Here is a 26,460-nt window from a genome sequence, read left to right as displayed (position 1 = left end):
TAGTCTAGTCTAGTCTAGTCTAGTCTAGTCTAGTCTAGTCTAGTCTAGTCTAGTCTAGTCTAGTCTAGTCTAGTCTAGTCTAGTCTAGTCTAGTCTAGTCTAGTCTAGTCTAGTCTAGTCTAGTCTAGTCTAGTCTAGTCTAGTCTAGTCTAGTCTAGTCTAGTCTAGTCTAGTCTAGTCTAGTCTAGTCTAGTCTAGTCTAGTCTAGTCTAGTCTAGTCTAGTCTAGTCTAGTCTAGTCTAGTCTACTCTAGTCTAGTCTAGTCTAGTCTAGTCTAGTCTAGTCTAGTCTAGTCTAGTCTAGTCTAGTCTAGTCTAGTCTAGTCTAGTCTAGTCTAGTCTAGTCTAGTCTAGTCTAGTCTAGTCTAGTCTACTCTATATTATTCTAGTCTAGTCTTGTCTAGTCTAGTCTAGTCTAGTGTAGTGTAGTGTAGTGTAGTGTAGTGTAGTGTAGTGTAGTCTAGTCTAGTCTAGTCTAGTCTAGTCTAGTCTAGTCTAGTCTAGTCTAGTCTAGTCTAGTCTAGTCTAGTCTAGTCTAGTCTAGTCTAGTCTAGTCTAGTCTAGTCTAGTCTAGTCTAGTCTAGTCTAGTCTAGTCTAGTCTAGTCTAGTCTAGTCTAGTCTAGTCTAGTCTAGTCTAGTCTAGTCTAGTCTTGTCTAGTCTAGTCTAGTCTAGTCTAGTCTAGTCAAGTCAAGTCTAGTCTAGTCTAGTCTAGTCTAGTCTAGTCTAGTCTAGTCTAGTTTACTATATTATAATATACTAGATTATATTATATCATATTATACTATATTATTCTATATTATATTGTACTATATTATATTATACTATATTATATTAAGCCTTAAGTTTACTGAATAACTCACCGTAATCTGACTGTTAATTACTCATAGCGTAGGTGACAGGGATGCAGATGGGCGCTCGTAAGTCCCTGATTACCCTACCGCTGGGGCGCCGAGAACGGCCCCTGGCTCGGTTTATTCACCGAATGTCGTGTGCCCCCTTGTAATATTTTAGGGTGCTCCTTAAAACCAATGTAGGCGCCATAGTGCTCACGTGATAGAGCAGGACGCTAAATCAATTAATAAATTATAAATTAGTATTAATTATAAATCTGTACATTATTGATCAATTAGATCTAGTCCTACACTCTAGACTAATTCTTATTAAAACTGTTGGCTGGAATCTTGTCTTCAGATCACCTACAGTTTATGCTTTCCTGATGCCGAAAAGCGACTCTAATTACTTTACAACAGTGCTGCACGAGAAATAACGGAATGATTTTAGTCTCACTCAACCAAATTGTTGTTGAAACACATAGGAATGGGGTTTGGGCATGTTACGACAAAGACAAGAAGTACATCTAGTACAGTAAAAATAGTAAGTCCAAATTTTCTTTAGTCAGGCAAAAAGTATGAAACAGATCTAATTGTGTTCACGACACATTGGCTCTTGACATTAGTGCACCCCACAAATGGATACCGCTGTATCGTATATTGAATAAAAATAATGCATTTTATGTACTGACCCGACCTGCTTGCATGCATTCCTACTTACCTACTTACCTACCTATCTTCCTACCTGCCAACCTATATACATGCTTGTACTCTCCTACCACAAACATGAGCAAACGTAGGTGTGTGATAAAATAAACTGCCGGTCACAAGTGCTGCTATCTAGATCATCGGGAGATATCCGTTACGATTCTGACCTGCCGCGTGTTTCTGGGAGCGTAGTTGTTAAAAGATTTGATTGCGTTTTAACGTTTTTCAAATGTTTCTTTGTCTGGTGGGGATTAACTGAATTAAGAAATAGTAAATAAATAGTTTACTCTATCTCCAGGTGCGGCACAACCACACAAAAAAGTTGTATGTCAAGAAAAGCTTTAGGGTAAGTTTGAAGGAATAAAATGTACGAATAGTAGAGATGTTAGTTAAAAATTAAATAAACTTCAATATTGTTACTTCTTCTCAACTTAAATATCATCAGATAATGACCAACTTGACAATTTACCATAACCATTTGTTATGAAATTTAAAAAAAATATTTAAGTTCAGATCTTAAAACTAATTTCTTATGAATTTTAAAATTTGGTCCGTCAAAAAACTATGCATAATGGCTCAAAATGTCCCAAAATTTAGTGTTTTTACCGGATTCAAAATTTGAAAAATCACAAGAAATTAATTTGAATGTATGCATTTAAAATATTTAGCTGAGTACACCAAAAAATGGAAGATTATGAATTTATTGATTATTGGACTTAAAATGTGATTTTTTATGAATATTGTAAATCTTACAAAGAGGTTAATTTTCAAGGTGGCCGCCGTTGCCATATGTACCAAATTTTTTTTACCAATTTTAAAAAAAGTGGAAATGCATATTCGGATGCACCTTAAAAAAGCTGTAGAGAAAAAATGTTTACCTACCCCCCTTAAATGAATTATGGAGCATTCTATTTTGCTGTACATTTTTAGACTAACATTTTTTGTTCAGAAGAATTCTAAAAGTTACCGGATAGTACGGGACATCTTAGCTAATGCAAACAGTGAATGGATAATTGAGGTATTTATGCTTTTTGTAACAATTCGTGTTTTTAAAAAAGCGGGAGTGATCTCTGTTAACGGTATAAGGAAAAATGTAGTAATATTGGTAACGTATTAATTGGGATAATCAGTAAAATGCGTGATTCAACCAGTAGGAGGGTCTGAGCCGCTTCTCTACCGGGAATATAGTAAATGTATTTTAAAGTATGTATTCAACTGACACGTGAACTAAGTCACGGACAGGATAAAAGTTTCCGCAGCTAATGCAGTAATAGTAATAAGTATAATAAGTAAACTTAATAGTGGAGAGCTTAAGGTCTGATGACTACGCTACATTTCAATGTGCGCAGTTTACAGCCTTAAAGTAATAACAACCTGGTCAGATGACCTCTTGACTCTGGGTTTACGGCCGGTGTGTAAAATACTATATCAGGTCCGATGACTACGGGTCAACTCAATGCCCGCAGTTTACGGCCTATAGTAAAATAATAACTATAAGTTACTTAAAAACACAAAGTTACTGCAATAGTACAATTTTATTTATTATACTACGAGAAAAATGGCCCGTTGAGGAAAGATACAACGGGCGCTAGGTTGATAGTGCTGTCTATTTTCTCTAAACTAAAACCAAAACCTTAATTCAATTTAACCGGAAACGAAAAATGACATTGAAAACGGATTTTTATCCAGAATCGGGACTTTAATTTATACAAAATATAGTCATAGACATATCCTGAACCATGCACCTAATCTCATTCATGACAAAAGTCGCATTTAGAGTTTTTTTCAGGCAACTCTACTTAGGAGGAGGGGGCTCCGCCCCCCCCCCCCCCCCCCAACACACCCCAAAACATGTCTACCGTCCCATTCAACGAAATATAATTATATACTTTTTCCATTGTCCGCCCCCTCCCAGAAAATTCTACCCCCGCCCCCTAAAAAATTCAAGTACCCCCACCCCCCGTTGGGTATGAAAAAATCTGAAACAAACACTGGTCGCATTTGTAGATCATACAAACTAAAGGAAGAACCTGGGCGGGGAAGAGATGCATGAAAAAAACTGTGTGCACGCTAAACACTTTTTAGATTAGAAAAAGTTCCCCCTTTGGGGAGGAAAAAGTCTGAAAGAAACACTGGTGTCGCGCTTAGCCACTACCCGAAGAATTGCATGATAGAAACTGCAAGCAAACCACTTTTTAGATTAGACACATTAATTAGGCGGTAATTTTATTATAGTGTATCGATGAAGAAATTTCTTTTGAGTTGGGGAGGGGGGGGGGGGGGCTCAGACGTTCTTACGTGGGGGTGGGGCTTCGCCCCTACCCGAAGAATTGTATGAAAGAAACTCTTCACGCAAACCACTTAGATTAGACAAAATTGCCTTTTTATTCAATGTTTACTCCAGAATCAATGACGTCATATTACTGTGTGCACTTCCTTCCTTCCTTACACGGAAACCGGCTCATAAGGTTCACTTCCATTAGCCAGGCAGGCCTCAGTGTGGCAAACCCTACCATAAGACCAAGTTTCCCACACGTCGGTGGCTACTTCCGTGGGCTCTCACGCGGGACGTGGGGACGTCGTCCTACCGTCTGGTACCCAGCTTGATCGAGGGGGGCGTTCGGTCGTTTTTGAGCCTAGTACATACAGCAGCTCTACTCGGCCAGATGACCTCTTGACTCTGGCAAGGGTTTACGGCCGGTGTGTAAAATACAATATCAGGTCCGATGACTACGGGTCAACTCAATGCCAGCAGTTTACGGCCTGTAGTAAAATAATAACTATAAGTTACTTAAAAACACAAAGTTACTGCAATAGTACAATTTTATTTATTATACTTTTAAAACTTAAAAATATGAATTACACATATATATATATGGGTTAGAAACAATGTAGTTATTATAAAATGAGCTAAAATAGATAATACAAAACCATGCACGAAGGAGTAGGGCCGACGGCCCAAACGCCGCGTGCGACACCACCAGCTGAGCTCAGTGCTGGAAGATTGCTTTAATTTCTTTGTTGCATCCCCTTTTATGCATTAAAATTGGCGGTGTGTCACGTGGACAATCTAGACAACTAGAGGAGCCAGTGAGGGGGACGAAAGATAGGAATGTACGTGGCTGTAGAGGGGGGGAGTAATAGAGCAGGTAGAAGGTGGTGGAAGAATAAAATGGAGCTAGCCTAAACGGTTTTACCGTCACAATCTCCCCTAACTTTCTTGAATATTTTTAGATAACACAAACGGAGATGCCAACTCCGGTACAATCAGGATATAGACAGTTAAAAAATCAATTTTCTAATTGTTAATTTTTGTAAAATAAAATAAATCTCGTATAAAAAAAATTACACACAAAATCAAAAACAAATAATCAGTGTATAATAGTGCGAGACATTAGAACTTTATAAAGTAAGACAGATGAATCAAGTTAAAAATAAATGTATATGCGTTTTTTTTGAGAAATCGGAAATAGGGTAAAGTAATATTTCCACAAACCGGAGATTATTGAAAATGTATCAGAAAACAGAATTAGATGTTAAATTTATATGTGAATATTCTTTTATCGAACTGAAACAGTTCTTTTGAAAATTCAACTTGCGGTACCCAAAAAATCGCTGAAAACGATACAAAACTACAAATCTACACACGCACACACACACACACACGCAAAACATACACACACACACAAAACACACAGACACACACAAACAAACACACACTCACACCTATATGTGTATATAGACAAGATTGCAAATTTAAGTTTTTCCGTCTAAGGATTACAATACTTCATCTACACTCCGTAATCGAGAATGTAAACAAGATTCTTTCAATCGTGGTGTGTTATTGCTCAAAAATTGATTATTACGTTGTGTGATATTGTGAAAGCGTTGAGATTCCGATTAAGTTAGTGATGTATCTGCAGCTCTACTTTAAAGACAACACATATTTGTACATTGTCGTGGACTACATGCCAGGCGGGGACCTTGTCAATCTGATGAGCAATTATGATGTGCCAGAAAAATGGGCCAAATTTTACTGTGCTGAAGTAGTGTTAGCTCTTGATGCTATTCATTGTATGGGGTTTGTACATAGGTAAGTTTTTAAGCATAATAAAGTTAAAATCACAATTGCAAAGAATTTCCACATTATTATCATTCTATTCCAAACATTCTATAGCAGTTACTAGCTTTCACAAAAGAAAATTATAACGTTTAGAAGGTGAATATGGCAGGACAAAATTCTGTTGCTAAATAACATCCACTGTCTAATTCTCAAACCATCCACCACATCAATGTGAATGCGTGTAATCAAAGTCTACTGGCGTTTTGATATTCGTTGATCTTAATATAACCACCACACTCTACAATGCCATTAACTACCCTCATCGCCGCTCATATGAAGCTGTATAATATAGTAAACAAACAAAGAATAGTTTATAACATTTAACCCTCCACCCATGGCACGACAAATTTCTATAAAAATATCTTTAAAAATCCCATCCCCAACGAACACAGTTTGACAGAAACACTGCTGCAAAGAGTAGCTTCCTTTGCTTTGTTATTATTCTTAAGCATATAAATAACTCAATTTTAGAAAACAAGGTCTCGCGTCTAACAACGTACGATTGGTAAAGCATTGATGAAACTCTCCTAATATATTTCGTCAGATTTTATATTTGTCTTTCGTGCATTGCTACACCTTTCATCTGATCGCCATGAAACGTTGAGAATTTGCTGAGAATACATCTGGGATGATTATACAAAAAACAATTTCAATTTCGCGGCGCCCTTGCAGGATGCATTTGTACTTGATTCATCTGTCTTACTTTATAAAGTTCTAATGTCTCGCACTATTATACACTGATTATTTGTTTTTGATTTTGTGTGTAATTTTTTTTATACGAGATTTATTTTATTTTACAAAAATTAACAATTAGAAAATTGATTTTTTAACTGTCTATATCCTGATTGTACCGGAGTTGGCATCTCCGTTTGTGTTATCTAAAAATATTCAAGAAAGTTAGGGGAGATTGTGACGGTAAAACCGTTTAGGCGAGCTCCATTTTATTCTTCCACCACCTTCTACCTGCTCTATTACTCCCCCCCCTCTACAGCCACGTACATTCCTATCTTTCGTCCCCCTCACTGGCTCCTCTAGTTGTCTAGATTGTCCACGTGACACACCGCCAATTTTAATGCATAAAAGGGGATGCAACAAAGAAATTAAAGCAATCTTCCAGCACTGAGCTCAGCTGGTGGTGTCGCACGCGGCGTTTGGGCCGTCGGCCCTACTCCTTCGTGCATGGTTTTGTATTATCTATTTTAGCTCATTTTATAATAACTACATTGTTTCTAACCCATATATATATATGTGTAATTCATATTTTTAAGTTTTAAAAGTATAATAAATAAAATTGTACTATTGCAGTAACTTTGTGTTTTTAAGTAACTTATAGTTATTATTTTACTACAGGCCGTAAACTGCTGGCATTGAGTTGACCCGTAGTCATCGGACCTGATATTGTATTTTACACACCGGCCGTAAACCCTTGCCAGAGTCAAGAGGTCATCTGGCCGAGTAGAGCTGCTGTATGTACTAGGCTCAAAAACGACCGAACGCCCCCCTCGATCAAGCTGGGTACCAGACGGTAGGACGACGTCCCCACGTCCCGCGTGAGAGCCCACGGAAGTAGCCACCGACGTGTGGGAAACTTGGTCTTATGGTAGGGTTTGCCACACTGAGGCCTGCCTGGCTAATGGAAGTGAACCTTATGAGCCGGTTTCCGTGTAAGGAAGGAAGGAAGTGCACACAGTAATATGACGTCATTGATTCTGGAGTAAACATTGAATAAAAAGGCAATTTTGTCTAATCTAAGTGGTTTGCGTGAAGAGTTTCTTTCATACAATTCTTCGGGTAGGGGCGAAGCCCCACCCCCACGTAAGAACGTCTGAGCCCCCCCCCCCCTCCCCAACTCAAAAGAAATTTCTTCATCGATACACTATAATAAAATTACCGCCTAATTAATGTGTCTAATCTAAAAAGTGGTTTGCTTGCAGTTTCTATCATGCAATTCTTCGGGTAGTGGCTAAGCGCGACACCAGTGTTTCTTTCAGACTTTTTCCTCCCCAAAGGGGGAACTTTTTCTAATCTAAAAAGTGTTTAGCGTGCACACAGTTTTTTTCATGCATCTCTTCCCCGCCCAGGTTCTTCCTTTAGTTTGTATGATCTACAAATGCGACCAGTGTTTGTTTCAGATTTTTTCATACCCAACGGGGGGTGGGGGTACTTGAATTTTTTAGGGGGCGGGGGTAGAATTTTCTGGGAGGGGGCGGACAATGGAAAAAGTATATAATTATATTTCGTTGAATGGGACGGTAGACATGTTTTGGGGTGTGTTGGGGGGGGGGGGGGGCGGAGCCCCCTCCTCCTAAGTAGAGTTGCCTGAAAAAAACTCTAAATGCGACTTTTGTCATGAATGAGATTAGGTGCATGGTTCAGGATATGTCTATGACTATATTTTGTATAAATTAAAGTCCCGATTCTGGATAAAAATCCGTTTTCAATGTCATTTTTCGTTTCCGGTTAAATTGAATTAAGGTTTTGGTTTTAGTTTAGAGAAAATAGACAGCACTATCAACCTAGCCGCCCGTTGTATCTTTCCTCAACGGGCCATTTTTCTCGTAGTATAATAAATAAAATTGTACTATTGCAGTAACTTTGTGTTTTTAAGTAACTTATAGTTATTATTTTACTATAGGCCGTAAACTGCGGGCATTGAGTTGACCCGTAGTCATCGGACCTGATATAGTATTTTACACACCGGCCGTAAACCCAGAGTCAAGAGGTCATCTGACCAGGTTGTTATTACTTTAAGGCTGTAAACTGCGCACATTGAAATGTAGCGTAGTCATCAGACCTTAAGCTCTCCACTATTAAGTTTACTTATTATACTTATTACTATTACTGCATTAGCTGCGGAAACTTTATTATTACTTTATCCTGTCCGTGACTTAGTTCACGTGTCAGTTGAATACATACTTTAAAATACATTTACTATATTCCCGGTAGAGAAGCGGCTCAGACCCTCCTACTGGTTGAATCACGCATTTTACTGATTATCCCAATTAATACGTTACCAATATTACTACATTTTTCCTTATACCGTTAACAGAGATCACTCCCGCTTTTTTAAAAACACGAATTGTTACAAAAAGCATAAATACCTCAATTATCCATTCACTGTTTGCATTAGCTAAGATGTCCCGTACTATCCGGTAACTTTTAGAATTCTTCTGAACAAAAAATGTTAGTCTAAAAATGTACAGCAAAATAGAATGCTCCATAATTCATTTAAGGGGGGTAGGTAAACATTTTTTCTCTACAGCTTTTTTAAGGTGCATCCGAATATGCATTTCCACTTTTTTTAAAATTGGTAAAAAAAATTTGGTACATATGGCAACGGCGGCCACCTTGAAAATTAACCTCTTTGTAAGATTTACAATATTCATAAAAAATCACATTTTAAGTCCAATAATCAATAAATTCATAATCTTCCATTTTTTGGTGTACTCAGCTAAATATTTTAAATGCATACATTCAAATTAATTTCTTGTGATTTTTCAAATTTTGAATCCGGTAAAAACACTAAATTTTGGGACATTTTGAGCCATTATGCATAGTTTTTTGACGGACCAAATTTTAAAATTCATAAGAAATTAGTTTTAAGATCTGAACTTAAATATTTTTTTTAAATTTCATAACAAATGGTTATGGTAAATTGTCAAGTTGGTCATTATCTGATGATATTTAAGTTGAGAAGAAGTAACAATATTGAAGTTTATTTAATTTTTAACTAACATCTCTACTATTCGTACATTTTATTCCTTCAAACTTACCCTAAAGCTTTTCTTGACATACAACTTTTTTGTGTGGTTGTGCCGCACCTGGAGATAGAGTAAACTATTTATTTACTATTTCTTAATTCAGTTAATCCCCACCAGACAAAGAAACATTTGAAAAACGTTAAAACGCAATCAAATCTTTTAACAACTACGCTCCCAGAAACACGCGGCAGGTCAGAATCGTAACGGATATCTCCCGATGATCTAGATAGCAGCACTTGTGACCGGCAGTTTATTTTATCACACACCTACGTTTGCTCATGTTTGTGGTAGGAGAGTACAAGCATGTATATAGGTTGGCAGGTAGGAAGATAGGTAGGTAAGTAGGTAAGTAGGTAAGTAGGAATGCATGCAAGCAGGTCGGGTCAGTACATAAAATGCATTATTTTTATTCAATATACGATACAGCGGTATCCATTTGTGGGGTGCACTAATGTCAAGAGCCAATGTGTCGTGAACACAATTAGATCTGTTTCATACTTTTTGCCTGACTAAAGAAAATTTGGACTTACTATTTTTACTGTACTAGATGTACTTCTTGTCTTTGTCGTAACATGCCCAAACCCCATTCCTATGTGTTTCAACAACAATTTGGTTGAGTGAGACTAAAATCATTCCGTTATTTCTCGTGCAGCACTGTTGTAAAGTAATTAGAGTCGCTTTTCGGCATCAGGAAAGCATAAACTGTAGGTGATCTGAAGACAAGATTCCAGCCAACAGTTTTAATAAGAATTAGTCTAGAGTGTAGGACTAGATCTAATTGATCAATAATGTACAGATTTATAATTAATACTAATTTATAATTTATTAATTGATTTAGCGTCCTGCTCTATCACGTGAGCACTATGGCGCCTACATTGGTTTTAAGGAGCACCCTAAAATATTACAAGGGGGCACACGACATTCGGTGAATAAACCGAGCCAGGGGCCGTTCTCGGCGCCCCAGCGGTAGGGTAATCAGGGACTTACGAGCGCCCATCTGCATCCCTGTCACCTACGCTATGAGTAATTAACAGTCAGATTACGGTGAGTTATTCAGTAAACTTAAGGCTTAATATAATATAGTATAATATAATATAGTACAATATAATATAGAATAATATAGTATAATATGATATAATATAATCTAGTATATTATAATATAGTAAACTAGACTAGACTAGACTAGACTAGACTAGACTAGACTAGACTAGACTAGACTAGACTTGACTAGACTAGACTAGACTAGACTAGACTAGACAAGACTAGACTAGACTAGACTAGACTAGACTAGACTAGACTAGACTAGACTAGACTAGACTAGACTAGACTAGACTAGACTAGACTAGACTAGACTAGACTAGACTAGACTAGACTAGACTAGACTAGACTAGACTAGACTAGACTAGACTAGACTAGACTAGACTAGACTAGACTAGACTAGACTAGACTAGACTAGACTAGACTAGACTAGACTAGACTAGACTAGACTAGACTAGACTAGACTAGACTAGACTAGACTAGACTAGACTAGAGTAGACTAGACTAGACTAGACTAGACTAGACTAGACTAGACTAGACTAGACTAGACTAGACTAGACTAGACTAGACTAGACTAGACTAGACTAGACTAGACTAGACTAGACTAGACTAGACTAGACTAGACTAGACTAGACTAGACTAGACTAGACTAGACTAGACTAGACTAGACTAGACTAGACTAGACTAGACTAGACTAGACTAGACTAGACTAGACTAGACTAGACTAGACTAGACTAGACTAGACTAGACTAGACTAGACTAGACTAGACTAGACTAGACTAGACTAGACTAGACTAGACTAGACTAGACTAGACTAGACTAGACTAGACTAGACTAGACTAGACTAGACTAGACTAGACTAGACTAGACTAGACTAGACTAGACTAGACTAGACTAGACTAGACTAGACTAGACTAGACTAGACTAGACTAGACTAGACTAGACTAGACTAGACTAGACTAGACTAGACTAGACTAGACTAGACTAGACTAGACTAGACTAGACTAGACTAGACTAGACTAGACTAGACTAGACTAGACTAGACTAGACTAGACTAGACTAGACTAGACTAGACTAGACTAGACTAGACTAGACTAGACTAGACTAGACTAGACTAGACTAGACTAGACTAGACTAGACTAGACTAGACTAGACTAGACTAGACTAGACTAGACTAGACTAGACTAGACTAGACTAGACTAGACTAGACTAGACTAGACTAGACTAGACTAGACTAGACTAGACTAGACTAGACTAGACTAGACTAGACTAGACTAGACTAGACTAGACTAGACTAGACTAGAATAGACTAGACTAGAATAGACTAGAATAGACTAGACTAGAATAGAATAGAATAGACTAGAATAGACTAGAATAGAATAGAATAGAATAGAATAGAATAGAATAGAATAGAATAGAATAGAATAGAATAGAATAGAATAGAATAGAATAGAATAGAATAGAATAGAATAGAATAGAATGGAATGGAATGGAATGGAATGGAATGGAATAGAATGGAATGGAATGGAATGGAATGGGATGGGATGGGATGGAATGGGATGGAATGGGATGGAATGGGATGGAAGGGAATGGGATGGAATGGGATGGAATGGGATGTAATGGGATGGAATGGGATGGGGTGGAATGGGATGGAATGGGATGGAATGGGATGGAATGGGATGGAATGGGATTGGATGGAAGGGAATGGGATGGAATGGGATGGAATGGAATGGGATGGGATGGGATGGGATAGGATAGGATGGAATGGAATGGAATGGAATGGAATAGAATGGAATAGAATGGAATAGAATGGAATAGAATGGAATGGAATGGAATGGAATGGGATGGGATGGGATGGGATGGGATGGAATGGGATGGAATGGGATGGAATGGGATGGTATGGGATGGAATGGGATGGAATGGGATTGGATGGAAGGGAATGGGATGGAATGGGATGGAATGGGATGGAATGGAATGGAATGGGATGGGATGGGATGGGATGGGATAGGATGGAATGGAATGGAATGGAATGGAATGGAATAGAATAGAATAGAATGGAATAGAATGGAATAGAATGGAATGGAATGGAATGGAATGGAATGGAATGGAATGGAATGGAATAGAATGGAATAGAATGGAATAGAATGGAATAGAATGGAATAGAATAGAATAGAATAGAATAGAATAGAATAGAATAGAATAGAATAGAATAGAATAGAATAGAATAGAATAGAATAGAATAGAATTGAATTGAATTGAATTGAATTGAATTGAATTGAAATGAATTGAATTGAATTGAATTGAATTGAATTGAATACACTGACATTTTTACAAAACGCATTCTTATTATTCCTTCCATTTTTCGGGAAAAAATATAAATCAATATAACGATATGGTACACTACTTTTACCTTTACTGATTGAATTTCTACTTATTGATTATTGAATATTTATCGGTATTGCGCTTGAGGTTTTTGGCTTTAAAATTAAATGGGTATTCCTACTTTTAAATTTTAGGGTTTTGATATTGCTAGCCGTCCCGACTAAACACTGCATTGGCCTCGGTGAAAAACAAATATGTAAAGGACCATGACTTGTGTATTTAGTAATCAGCATATATCCGGCATTGCGCACCCTAACCACAACCAACCAAAACCAAAACACAAAAGAGCCGCAAATATTTACAAATACAAACACAAACGAAAACACAAGCGCAAACACAAACCCAACCACAAACGCAAACACAAACAACAAAGAAAACACTAACACAAACGAAAAAGCAAACGCAAACCCAACCACAAACGCAAACGCAAACCCAACCCAAACACAAACGCAAACCCAACCCAAACACAAAGAAAACACAAACGCAAACATAAACAAAATGAAGTTTGCAACCTAAATGTCTCAGAAGATCAGAGAGGTAACTATTTTGACTGTTTAACATGAACGGTTTAAAAACCCACCCTTTAATTATCTCATTTTTATCAGCATTGGTGTACAACGTTGGTGAAATTCAACCGTATATATTTTTTTTAGAAAAAAAAATGAAACGGTATATAAAAATCAATTCAACGTGTAGTAAAGCATTGCTGAATGTGTCTGTTATGGTAGTATAAGAATCTATATCTGATTCTATAAAAGCAAAGTGGGGGATGTCTGTCACGCAGTTTCTCACACCAATTATAAATATTTGCGGAAAAGTTTCAGATGTATTGTTCTTGCTATTAAAGCGATATTGAACCTCAACCTAACGGGAAAACAATAGCGATCATAATAATCGAGTTGAAAGAAACCGAAAACGGACCTAGGTTGACCTTAGCTTTATATAAACTATACATTTTTTAAGGCGCTGGAATTAGATCGACCACTTGCAGATGCGACACAAACTGGAAATTTGGTAAGGAGATAGCTCTGGTACTTTTAGCACCTGGAAAATTACCAAATTCTCACAAAAGTTATGTTAAGGGGTTAAAAATTTAACCATTTTACCACTCAATTTTACCTTTTAATGGGACGTGACTGCATCGTGTATTTAAACTTTTCATTTCCCCCGTTTTTTGACTACATAAAAATAAACGAAGAAATAACTTGGATGGAAGTAAAATTCTTTTAAAATTTATACTAAACTGTTTTTAAATAGCTGTGAAAATTAATTAATAATTACTAATAATTAATTTTTTTATTGATAGCTGTTGTAAACAAGCAAATACGTCACAGATAAACAGTAAAGTTCATTAGTGCGTTTCGTGCGCAATTTCCGGGACACAAGGGTATTTAATTCCCAACTGGGCATTGCAATGTTATTTTAACACTGCTTCAATAGTTAATTAAATGCGGTTTACTTAGTACAAAGCATCAATGAGTAAACTCGAGAAAGAGAATTGCAAACAGTTACGACCTTAGATCTTCGACGGTTAAATATTCACTAAACTCCTTCTATTAATACTAATAGTTTCGCTGTCTGTGTATCTATCTATCTATCTATGTATCTATCTGACAAGAACGCTCTAGAGAAAACACAAGCAATTAAAAACCTTCCACAGTGAAACGAAAACGAAATATCACGTCATTTAGCATATAGAAGAAAATAATTAAAGTACCAAGAAATTAGCACTATCAACCTAGCGCCCGTTGTATCCTTCCTCAACGGGCCATTTTTCTCGTATAAAATATTTATAAAAATTGCTGCTAAATTTCTATTTTTTATGCAAAATAGATAGGGTTTTAAAATTGTAGCATCTGTTTTAAAACGACGCGATTCCATCTACATTCTTTTCAAATCCATATTTTATTTGTATTACATTTGGTCGTGGTTTGTGTGTGTTGGGGTGGGGTGTGGGGTGGGGGAAAGTGGAGTTGTGAAAAGCCAACATATAATATAGGTTTTGTGGTCTAATGAGATGTTACGTAACGTTACATGAGTAGGAAGGGCTTAAAGAGGGATCTTGACATTACTACCTTCCTGTAAATTACCTCAGTCAATTTACCAACCTCATTACACCAGGCCAATTACCCATTACCTATCCCTTGCCAGCTGTCCATAGGTTAGTGTAACGGTACTGGTAACGTCAACGGTAATGATATGATATAGTAAAGAATATGGATAGAGTGAAGATTTAGGATGCATATTGTTTTGGTTAGGGATTTTGAGATGGCTTTGTGGGAAAAAGTGTTTGGTATTAATGATTTAATATGTATTGTGTAGTGGGGTAAATACATAGGGTGGTAATTTAGAGGAGGTCATTAATCTTGTGGCGAATGACCGGGTCGAGGTAAGAGTGGCCAACGTCTTACACCCAGATAAAGCATGTCACATTTCAGATCAAATCAATGTTGAATTTTAGTAATTTATTTTTCTAAAGTTAGATTTTGATATTATATGTATTCTTTCGATATTATTTAACATTTAATACGAACTGGTGGGTTTCAGTTTTGTAGTATATAATTATAGAGTATTCTCTATGTGTAGAATGTTCTATCACACTTTCTTATAAGTTTCTATTTGTGTTTTTTTCGATTACGTTAATGTTACGCTTAGCAATATTTTGCCATCACGGTGTAAAAAGCTGTAAACTCTTACATGATACTGTTTCGATTATTTTTAATTTATATATTTAATTTTATCATTTGGGTTTTTGCCTGTCAGGAGAGGGAAAGTAAGTAACAAGCAATTTAATTTTCTGTTTAATAATTTGACTCTGATGCTTATTATATTTGTGTAACAAACCGTGATATCGAGGAATGACAGGTGAAGCGTGGGTTTATTTTTAGTCACAGTTAGATAATAATATAGCCCCAGTAAAGAAAGAACACTTACCAATAATCTGCTACGACCCGGTAGGGGGAATACTTGCAGCTGGGTCAGGCGAACAGGTTCGCAACCCACATGAATGTTTGTATGGTTTCTGCGTTGGGCTAATGAAATAACAGATTAAAAACATCACTACTACAAAATAATTTACAGCATCAAAAACATGTTTGCCAAACTTAAAGAAAGAGGAGTTCCAGAAAAACGAATTATAATGCAAATCGGTCATACTTGGGAGGAAGCTAAAGAAGGTGGAAACCAGCAAGAAGTATTTCAGAAAACAATGGTGGATTGGCTGTGTCGAAGTGGCCCGGGAAATTTTGTCAAGTGCTCCCAACCCCAGATTAAAATTTTCAATGTGCGGAAAGTCTGTTTTGTACTAGATCTAATTGAAATTTGAATGTTCTTAGTGTTAGTTTTCCCGTTCATAAAAAAGCGAGTGTTTAGGGCAAAAATATTTTCATTGAATAGTAAGCAATTTGAAGAAATGGGCTGTGGTATTACAGTCACTGCCTTTAAATAACCTTCTAACTTTAAGTTAAAAATGTACAAGGCCAAAACTATCATGAACATGTCCCATGATTTTCCATTATATTTCAGTCATATATTGAAACTTGAATCTCATGTATTTGTTAACGTTATATTTTTCTTCCTTCTTTTATCAACGGGCGATTCCAAGCCATTGCGTACATGGTTACATACTTGTTGATGGCTCATAACTCATAATATATAAGTCCGATGTAGATAAGCTCCCATATCGTAATACACTGATTGACAGAACAGATGAGGCGTTCGCTAGGCCAAAGCGAATATCTATGGCAAACATTTAAAAATGAAAGATAGAGAATTACATCACAACATATGGAAAAGAATAAAGGTGAAATAAATAAAATAAAAAGGTACTTTAATTATTTTGTAAAACACAGCAACACTTTAACACATGTCATGCAAGCGTCATGTTTTTGCATATTAGTTAATTTAAAAATTTACCTAAGTATGTTATAAAATAACTAGCTGCATACCCGTGCTCCGCCACGGTAAATCTTTTTAAAATGTACCAACTTGGGAACAGAACAAAACCAAGAAAAACACAACCACAACACAACCACAACACAACCACAAAACAACCATAACACAACCACAGCACAACCACAACACAACCACAACACAACCACAAAACAATCACAACACAACCACAACACAACCACAACACAACCACAACACAACCACAACACAACACAACCACAACACAACCACAACACAACCACAACACAACCAAAACACAACCACAACACAACCACAACACAACCACAACCACAACCACAACCACAACCACAACACAACCACAACACAACCACAACACAACCACAACACAACCACAACACAACCACAACACAACCACAACACAACCACAACACAACCACAACACAACCACAACACAACCACAACACAACCACAACACAACCACAACACAACCACAACACAACCACAACACAACCACAGCACAACCACAACACAACCACAACACAACCACAACACAACCACAACACAACCACAACACAACCACAACACAACCACAGCACAACCACAACCACAACACAACCACAACACAACCACAACACAACCACAACACAACCACAACACAAACACAACACAACCACAACACAACCACGACACAACCACAACACAACCACAACATTAGAATCACCACCGAACAACACGCTTTCCTAAGCGCCCGCACTCAAATAGAGCCTTTCCAGAATAAAAAAACAAACAAAAACACAACACAAACACAAAAAACACAACCACAACACAACCACAACACAGCCACAACACAGCCACAACATAGCCACAACACAACCACAACACAACCACAACATTCGAATCACCACCGAACAACACGCTTTCCTAGGCACCCGCGCCCAAATAGAGCCTTTCCAGCATAAAAAACAAACAAAAACACAACACAAACACAAACAAAATACAACAACAACACAACCACAACACAACCATAACACAACCACAATACAACCACAACACAATCACAACACGACTACAACACAACCACAACACAACCACACTATCAATTTTCGATTTGCACCCCCCCCCCCTCAAACTTTTGATTTACATTCCCCCCCCTCAAATTTGCACCCCCCCCCCACTCCACTATTGTCGGGAGTTGTCAAATTTCCTCTTAAAAGACTTTTTGACACGGTAAATCTTTTTTAAGTGTACCAACTTGGGAACAGAACAAAACTAACCCCAACACAAACGAACGCAATAAAAAAACACAAACGAAAAAACAAACACAACACTCATACCATAAACACAATTTAAATGCAATCATAAAGGCATATTGCTCAGTCTAGCCCGTAGCGCCAAATCGCTACCTTTAAGAGAGCCGGCGGACGCGCCTGACTCAGTGAATGACTAAAAAACAGAGGCCTAGCTACCCTTCCCGGCGCCCGGGGACAAACTTTCGTTTGTACCCCCCTCCATCAAACTTTCGATTTGCACACCCCACCCCCTCAAACTTTTGATTTGCAATACCCCCCCCCCCCCTCAAACTTTTGATTTGCACCCCCTCAAACTTTCGATTTGCACCCCCTCCCCCGCAAATTTTCAATTTGTTTTTCCAACCCATTTTGGCGCCCACTAAGATCGGCGCCCGGAGACATATGTCCCCCCCCCTCGCTATGCCTCTGCTATAGAACCCCTAGCTTGTCTGCAAACCGAAAGATAGAATAATAATTAGTAAACAGTTTTGTTCACTGTATAAAATAAATTAAAAGCAGTATTTAGAATATTCGTGTTTTACCGACCATATTGCACTTCATAAATTCATGCATTTTTTCAGTAGGACCCTACTTTTTAAAATTTATAATAAAGTTTCATGACTAAAACCATTGCGCACCTAATGAACGTGATGACTTTATATAATAATGGGGAATAGTTGATTAAAAATTATAATTAGTAAACATCACGTTCAGTGAATAAAATAAATAAAAGATAGCCTTTTATCAATCAATGCTAATTATAATACTCCAACAATAATTTACTCTTACACGTCTGCATAATTTGCATTCACATTTTGCTAATTATATTATTCCAACAATTATTCCGTCTTGGAGATTTTGCATTCACATTTTTAAATTACCTCGATTGGCAAAATTACTCTCTCTCTCTCTCTCTCTCTCTCTCTCTCTCTCTCTATATATATATATATATATATATATATATATATACGGAAACCGGTTCAGGAGGTTGACTCCCATAAGCCAGGCAGGCTTTAGTGTAGAAAACTCCGACACATGGTGTTAGTAGCAAGTCGTTTAGTGTCGGTTTGATCGCTACACGTCGGTCGCTTCTCCGTCGGCTCTCACCGGGCTATCCTTCCCCACCCACCAGCCGTCTGGTACCCAGCTTGATCGTGGGGGGGGGCGGTCGGCCAGATCAAAAGCCTCTAGCTGCTGTTAGCTACCACTAGCCATTCCGCACCCACTGGGGGGGGGGGGGGTTCATGGGCTTGGTCCGACTAATGGCACTCTTCCGAAGCCACGTGACGGCCGCAGCTTAAAGTCAAAGTATCTGGTTAGGGTCGAGAGCAGACCCCTTTTGGTTCCCGGCAGTCTTGCACCTCACCTCCCCCACGCTATAATGTTGGGGAATTGGGAGTCCGACGTACCAGGCTCTTCGGAAAAAATTACTAAACAGTTTAATTAGATGTTTCTACCCTACTGTATTTATGTTATTAAAATGTATCCACTTCTTCTAGGTATATATACGAAAATGATATTTGACATTGATCCTTTTAATAGGCTTTAGCAATGTGCGTGTATTTAATATTTTTTTTTCGTTATGCAAAAGAGTAAAAACAGTGGCAACTATAAAATAACTTTATGTCGTTTTATAAACAAACCCTACCTTATTACTTATAATAAGACACTGCGATGCACTGAAAAGCACTGCATCGTGCGATGTTTACTTTTATGGTTCCAAAATATATAGCGATGACAGAAGGAAGGACTGACACACTACCTGGCCGCTTATATTATAGACTAGGCATGCTGCCCAGCTTCGCTAAGGCTTTCGAAAACATTGAGAATTTGAATGCTTAATTAATTCGCCCGAGGGTCGGTCTACGACCTCAGGAGTTATGAAGAGGTTCCTCCGTGGACATTTTTTTTTCGATTTATAGCTCATATAAGGCGCCGGTCAGTCGAGGTCAGTTTTGACCCCCTCATCGTAGACTTATCGGCCAACCGGTTCCAGTGTTCTGTCGCCCCAAGGCAAGATCCTGCCAAATTTAAAGCGCATCCGGCGCCGGGAAGTGCCCTATCGGGCACCCGACAACTTTGCTTTATATATTATAGAGATTAGCAAATTGCATAGATAAACAATGATTTCAATAAAGTAATTAAGGCCTAAAATACTTTAGTATAGAAATGTATTGTTTGAATAGATTCTAGATCTAGGTAGGGTCTACATCTGTGTAAGTCTAGTTTTTCCGTAGATCTAGATCATCTAGATCTAGATCTAGAATATCTAGATCTAGAATCCTAATAGAATTTTTTTTTTTAAAGTTTAGCCCGAGCAAAATAAAAAAAAATAGATAACCAAGTTTGACTTGGTTTGTCGCGAACCCGCACCACCTGCGTGGTTTTAAGTACACTATCATCTCAGCTATTTAGGCACATTATAAAACACGGAGAATGAAAGACGTATTTAAAATCTTAACTTACGCGAATATGCCTATTCTTTCAAATTAATTTTTTTATCCCAAATTAGCCAGTTCCAAACAAAGATTTTGTATAAAATAATTAAGTCTTAAAATAGTTTAGTCCTAATATAGAAATTTATTTTTGGAATAGATTCTAGTTAGAGTTAGGGGCGGAGTGGTCTAGCGGTAGAGAGCTGGACTACTAACCCGTAAGTCTCAAGTTGGAATCAGGGTTCAAGTCAGTAGACTGTCCCTGAGGGAAAGTAAAGGCGGCTGGGCATAGTGCTGACCACACTATGTCTTCATATGCCGAGGTCACAGAAACAAGTGAACTCTACTTCACTTGCCCCACAGACCATCAGGTTTGAAAGGGATACTTTACTTTACTTAGAGTCTAATTCTAGATCTTAGCGTCTTCGTCTAGTTATTCCGTAGATTTAAATCTAGTCTAGATCTTGAATCTCTAGATCTAGAATCCAAATAAATCAAATAAATTTTATGAGTTTAGGCCGGAAAAATTGTATTGTATAAATTTCATAGTGTACGTAGATCTAAATTTAATTTGAATGTAATGGTTAATTTCTTTTTATTCTAAACACGGCAGATGACGTCATTAGTTAATGTATAAACATTAGTGACGTCACAGATTTATGCGTTCTTTTTCACATCCATAAATTGTTTTTCTACATTCGAATACGCCTTTATTTTATAATTTTCTTCTTTAAATAAAATTGTGGTTATGCATTTAAAACATCTAACATATTATTTTCAACAAAAGTCCGTATAAAGTTCTTCATATATCGCTACAGATTCTGATGTGATGTCCGGCGAAAATATTTTGCGGACAGAGAGAGAGAGAGAGAGAGAGAGAGAGAGAGAGAGAGAGAGAGAGAGAGAGAGAAATGCGCACATGGGCTATTATATATTAGGATACTGTCTGTGTTATGCCTATGGCCTATAGTATTATTTAGAAACTCATAAAGGTTAACATGCTATATATATAAGATTGTTTGATGAAACTACTTAAATTTGACAATAATGGAGAAATGTAGTTTAAAATGTAATAATGTACATTATAATTGAGTGTTAAATGTCGTAATTTTGCAAACAATGTCTGACTATCTTTAGCTATTAGTTGTATATTAATTATTAATAATTAATTACTTTGTTTATACAGCCACAATGGAGGGATGGCTAAAGGTACCAAACCGAAATAACATAAAGAAGCATGGCTGGAGGAAGCAGTATGTTGTTGTCAGCAATTTTAAAGTTCTTTTCTTCAACACAGAAGAGGATAAAGACATTACAGATCCAATAACTGCACTCGATATCGAGTAAGTAATAAATATACTCTCCCATGAAGAGCCCGATTGAGCTAGTCGATAGCTGAATTCTTCTGTTTATTTTTTAGTACTGACCTTTGCATCTGAAGAGTCGCGGCATTGCGATGATCTAGCTAAGTCAGGATTTGACTATCCGGAAATTACTGCACGCCAGCTCTTTAGACCGTAATTCTAAATATGTCGTTGTTTATGGTCATTAATCCCAATTTCTCAGCTGTCCTCTTTCCTATTATAGATGTTAGATTATGCTGATCCACAGTGCATGCCGTTTTAAGGCCTTCGAAGGCCTTGAAAAAAACATTTTTTTTAAGGATTTGCTCAGCACTGTCAAGGCAAAAAACTCAGATGGTATGGACACGTGACATGATCCAGCGGCTTTTGGAAGACATTGCTGCAAGGCACAGAAACAAGGGTAACAACGTTGAAGATGTATGGATGATATTATGGACTGGACCGGTCCGTCTTCTGCAGACTCACTAAGGGCATCAGAAAACAAGCCGGATGGCAAGGCTTTGGGGAAGAGGCAAACAATTTCCCAAATAATCAGACCCCACATTAAAAGACGTCACACCTCAGGGAACATGTTATTGTCTTTTAACACACCTATTTCTGCTGAGCGTGGGTCTGACCACACTATATTTTTATATGCTGAGAACACAGAAACAAGTAAACTCTACTTCACCTGCCCCGTGTCCCACCAAGTCCCGATAGGCAACTCTATAATTCACATCTAAAAAAAGAAATAAAAAAATTAACATTGACATGATGTGTCTCGAACCCGTACCACCCGCATGGTAACTATTACACTGTCAACTAAAGTATCTAGGCACTCCCGATTAAGTATAAAATTAGTGGGACGTAAGAAACTTGAGTTACGCGAATAGGCCCATTATTTTAAATTAAATTTATCTTAAACTAGCCTATTCCATAGCTAAACAAACAAAGATTTATATAAAATAATTAAGGCCTGAAATTGTTTAGTATAGAAACTCATTATTAGCATAGATTCTAGATTTATGTAGAGCTAGATCTAGATCTAGAATCTACGGTTAGCTTAAGTCTAGTTTTTTCCGTGCCTTTAGATCTAGAATCTAGATGGATGAATTAGATGATCCTTGAAGCTAAAAAGCAAAGATTTCTATCAAATATTGAAACACTAACATAGTTTAATAAAGAAACTAAAAAATTATTGTGTTTTTATAATTGCTTTTATTTGGCCTAGATTTTAGATTTAGATCTAGGTTATACTTTGACTTTTCCTTCCTCCGACAGCTAATCTCTAGATTAGATCTAGAGAAATTTATTGTATACTTAAATTAGAATAACTGTTAAAAATTTATAAAAGTGTTAAAACCTTTAAAAAATAGCAAACAGACGTATCGTTAAAGCTATAACCGAAAGAAAATTTAGCTTTATAATGTGTTAAACTTTTGAATGGGCAACATGAAAGCCGTCATGTTTGTTGTAAAAATTACATGAATCATGTGACGTCACTATAAATAAAGTCATTGTTCCGAACTTTTATAATTGAAGTGGTGTTTCTACCAATGAATATATCAATAAATTAATTAATGTATTTAAATAAATTTGTGTTTAATAGTTTAGTAAAAAAGAACATTATTCTCTACCTAAATACGTATTTTACAGCTCTTCACATAGTGTAGATTAAAAAAAATGAATATACAAATTTGAGTTTTAGTTGAATATAGATAGATAGATAGATAGATAAATAGATAGATAGATTAGACTAAGTTGGTAATGTGTATGTTTGAACATGTGTGCGCAAAAAGTCTAAATAATTTGTGAATAACCTATATTTTAATATTAAACGTATGTATACTACATTTTCTGTTACAGGAAACTCTTAAAGATTGGTTCAGTGAAATGGGAAGATGCTTACAACTCAGATCCCGCATGTATTCCTAGAATATTCCGGGTAATTTGTTTACAAAATCATTTTTTAAAAATAAACTTTTTAAAAAGATTTTTCTATTTAGCATTTTTGGGTTTTCAAGTTTTGTGTAAAATGCTCTGTTGTTACAGTTATTCTCCACCTATTGGATATAAGTTTGTCCTTCCATAACATCGTATATATACCTTATATATATATATACATATATATATATATATATATATATATATATATATATATATATATATATATATATATATATATATATATATATATATATATATATACACACACACACACATATATATATATATATATATATACATATATATATATATATATATATATATATATATATATATATATATATATATATATATATATATATATATATATATATATATATATATATGTATATATATATATATATATATATATATATATATATATATATATATATATATATATATATATATATATATATATATATATATAAAGCAATGTATGTGCGTCTGTCTGTTTGTTTGTTTGTCCTTAATGCATTACTACACCTCTCATCACATCGCCATGAAACTTTGGGAAGTTGTTGAGAATATTCCTTAGGAGGTTTTTGCGAAAAAAAAAATTCAGATTCGCAGGGGTGGCGCCCCGGCAGGGCGCGATTTGTTTTTCTCTATATACGGTATATAAAAATAAAAAGTCGATTTCGGTTTGACACCATTCATCTGATCGCTATCAAACTTTGGTGAGTTCATTAGAACACTTTAAGGAAGGGTTCTTTAAAAATCATTTTTAATTTCACAAGGGCGTCGCCAAGGGAGGGTGCGATTTTTCCTATATACCGTATATATAAATAATTAAAGTGAATCGCCTTGACACCGTTCACAGATCGCCATGAAACTTTGGGAAGATGTTGAGAATATTCCTGGGGAGGTTTCTGCGCTAAAAACATTTTCAAATTTGCCAGGGTGGCGCCCAGGCAGGGCGCGCTTTGTTTACAAAAATAAAAGTCTATTTCGGTTTCACACTGTTCATCCGTGTACCATGAAATTTTGGGGAGATGATTAGATCACTCAATGGTAGGGTTCTGAAAATATTTTTTTTAATATTGAAAGGGCGGTGCCCCCGGGGGAGCGATTTTTTTCTCTATACACGGTATATAAAAAATAAAACTCGGATGCGGTTCATCCGAGTGCCATGAAACTTTAGGGAGTAGATGAGAATACTCCCGAGAATATTTCAGCGAAAAAGAAAACTAAAGTTTCTTATTGGCGGCGCCATATAGTGTACAACTTTCGTCAATACACAGTTTGGCGCCCAAAGTTTTAGAGCGACTATGTTGGCACTTTGCATCCGTTAATCGAGCGTCCTGCATAGAGAGTAAGGGGTACTACTATATTTAACGGTAAAATTACAACATGCTTCTAAAAATAACTTTGTAACGCGAGGAAATCCTGTACAGTTTCGTCACCTTGCGAAAGATGAAAAAATAACTTTTTGAATATGAGGAGCCTACTGTAGAGTTTCGTCACTTTGCGGATGATGCAATCAGCATCTATTATTAGACGATCCAGTCAGAAATTGAGATCGAGCATCTAAGAATAGACCATTAGTAACGTTAACATATTGCATCAGTCACCCTGATGTTTAAAACGCGTCAGATAATTTTTTTACGTGTTAAATAACACATCCTGTTCATTTGTGTCATTTTAGAGAATGACGCAAACTGCACGATGGCATCTGTTAGTTTAAGGAGCCAAGGGTCGTACGCCGCGCCTATGCGGTAGTGTAATGGGGGGGGGGGGGCTCCTGAGAGTGGGCCTCTACGTCTCTGACACATGGGCGGTCGCCGAAGTGTGTTCTACCATATTATTTCGGTGAGTGATTAATGTACACTCAAGGTTTTCATGCGGTAGTGTATGTAAACCCGTGTCCTGATATTTATGATTCAAGCGCAGGCATTGTTTACATTTAAATAAGTCACTTTTAGAAAACAAGGTCACGCGTCTAAGAATATAGGATTGGTATTGCATGGATGAAACTCTTCTTATATATTTCGTCGGACTTTCTTCCATTCCCGCAGCAACGCGCGGGGACGGGTACGCTATTATATATGTATATAAATGAAAGTATGTTTGTGTGTTTGTTTGTTTATATGTCTTTTATGCATGACTACACCTTTCATCCAATCGCCATGAAATTTTGGGAAGTTGTTGAGAATACTCCTAAGGAAGTTTCTGTGAAAAAAAAATACCAATTCGCAGAGATGGCGCCCTGACCGGGAGTGATTTGAATCTTCTCTATATACGGTATATAAAAGTTGATTGCGGATGGCACCGTTCAACCAATCGCCATTAAACGTTGGTGAGATGATAAGAACACATCACGGGAGGTTTCCGCAAAAAAGAAAATTAAAAATTTTATAGGCGTCGCCCGCGATTTTTGTAAATATACGACTTGGCGTCCAGAGTTCTAGAGTGGTTTTCTTAACACTTGGTATCCGTTAATTGGGCGCCCTGCATAGTGTGTAAGAAGTATTACTATAATCCGCGGTAAGTCTGCAAGAGACGCAGCCGCCGGCGTCCGGGCTATTACGTGACCTGAAGCACCCCGGGCTCCCCTATGAGGACTACGTTCGTTTAAAAAAAAGGTTTTGACTCTGTTGAATCAAGCGTTTCCTCCGGGTTTGGCGCCCAGGGCTTTCCCGTGAGCGCTAT

The 26,460-nt window shown here is 36.9% G+C and overlaps 1 protein-coding gene across 1 annotated transcript in view; it reads left to right on the top strand.

The window, feature by feature from the left end:
* LOC131934759 (rho-associated protein kinase 1) overlaps window positions 1-26,460 on the top strand; it is an 88,069-nt gene that overhangs the window by 14,426 nt on the left and 47,183 nt on the right. Inside the window, exon 2 of the mRNA XM_059290875.1 lies at window positions 21,666-21,822. Within this exon, the coding sequence (XP_059146858.1) occupies window positions 21,671-21,822 (152 nt within the window). The 5' untranslated portion in view covers window positions 21,666-21,670. The remainder of the gene's footprint in view (window positions 1-21,665; window positions 21,823-26,460) is intronic.

The sequence above is a fragment of the Physella acuta genome, unplaced genomic scaffold, assembly GCF_028476545.2.
Source record: "Physella acuta isolate Inbredline_101_S28 unplaced genomic scaffold, ASM2847654v3 ptg000117l, whole genome shotgun sequence".
In the NCBI taxonomy this organism is placed as follows: domain Eukaryota; kingdom Metazoa; phylum Mollusca; class Gastropoda; family Physidae; genus Physella; species Physella acuta.
Note: the sequence above shows the minus strand (reverse complement) of the source record. Positions and strands in the feature narration are given on the sequence as shown.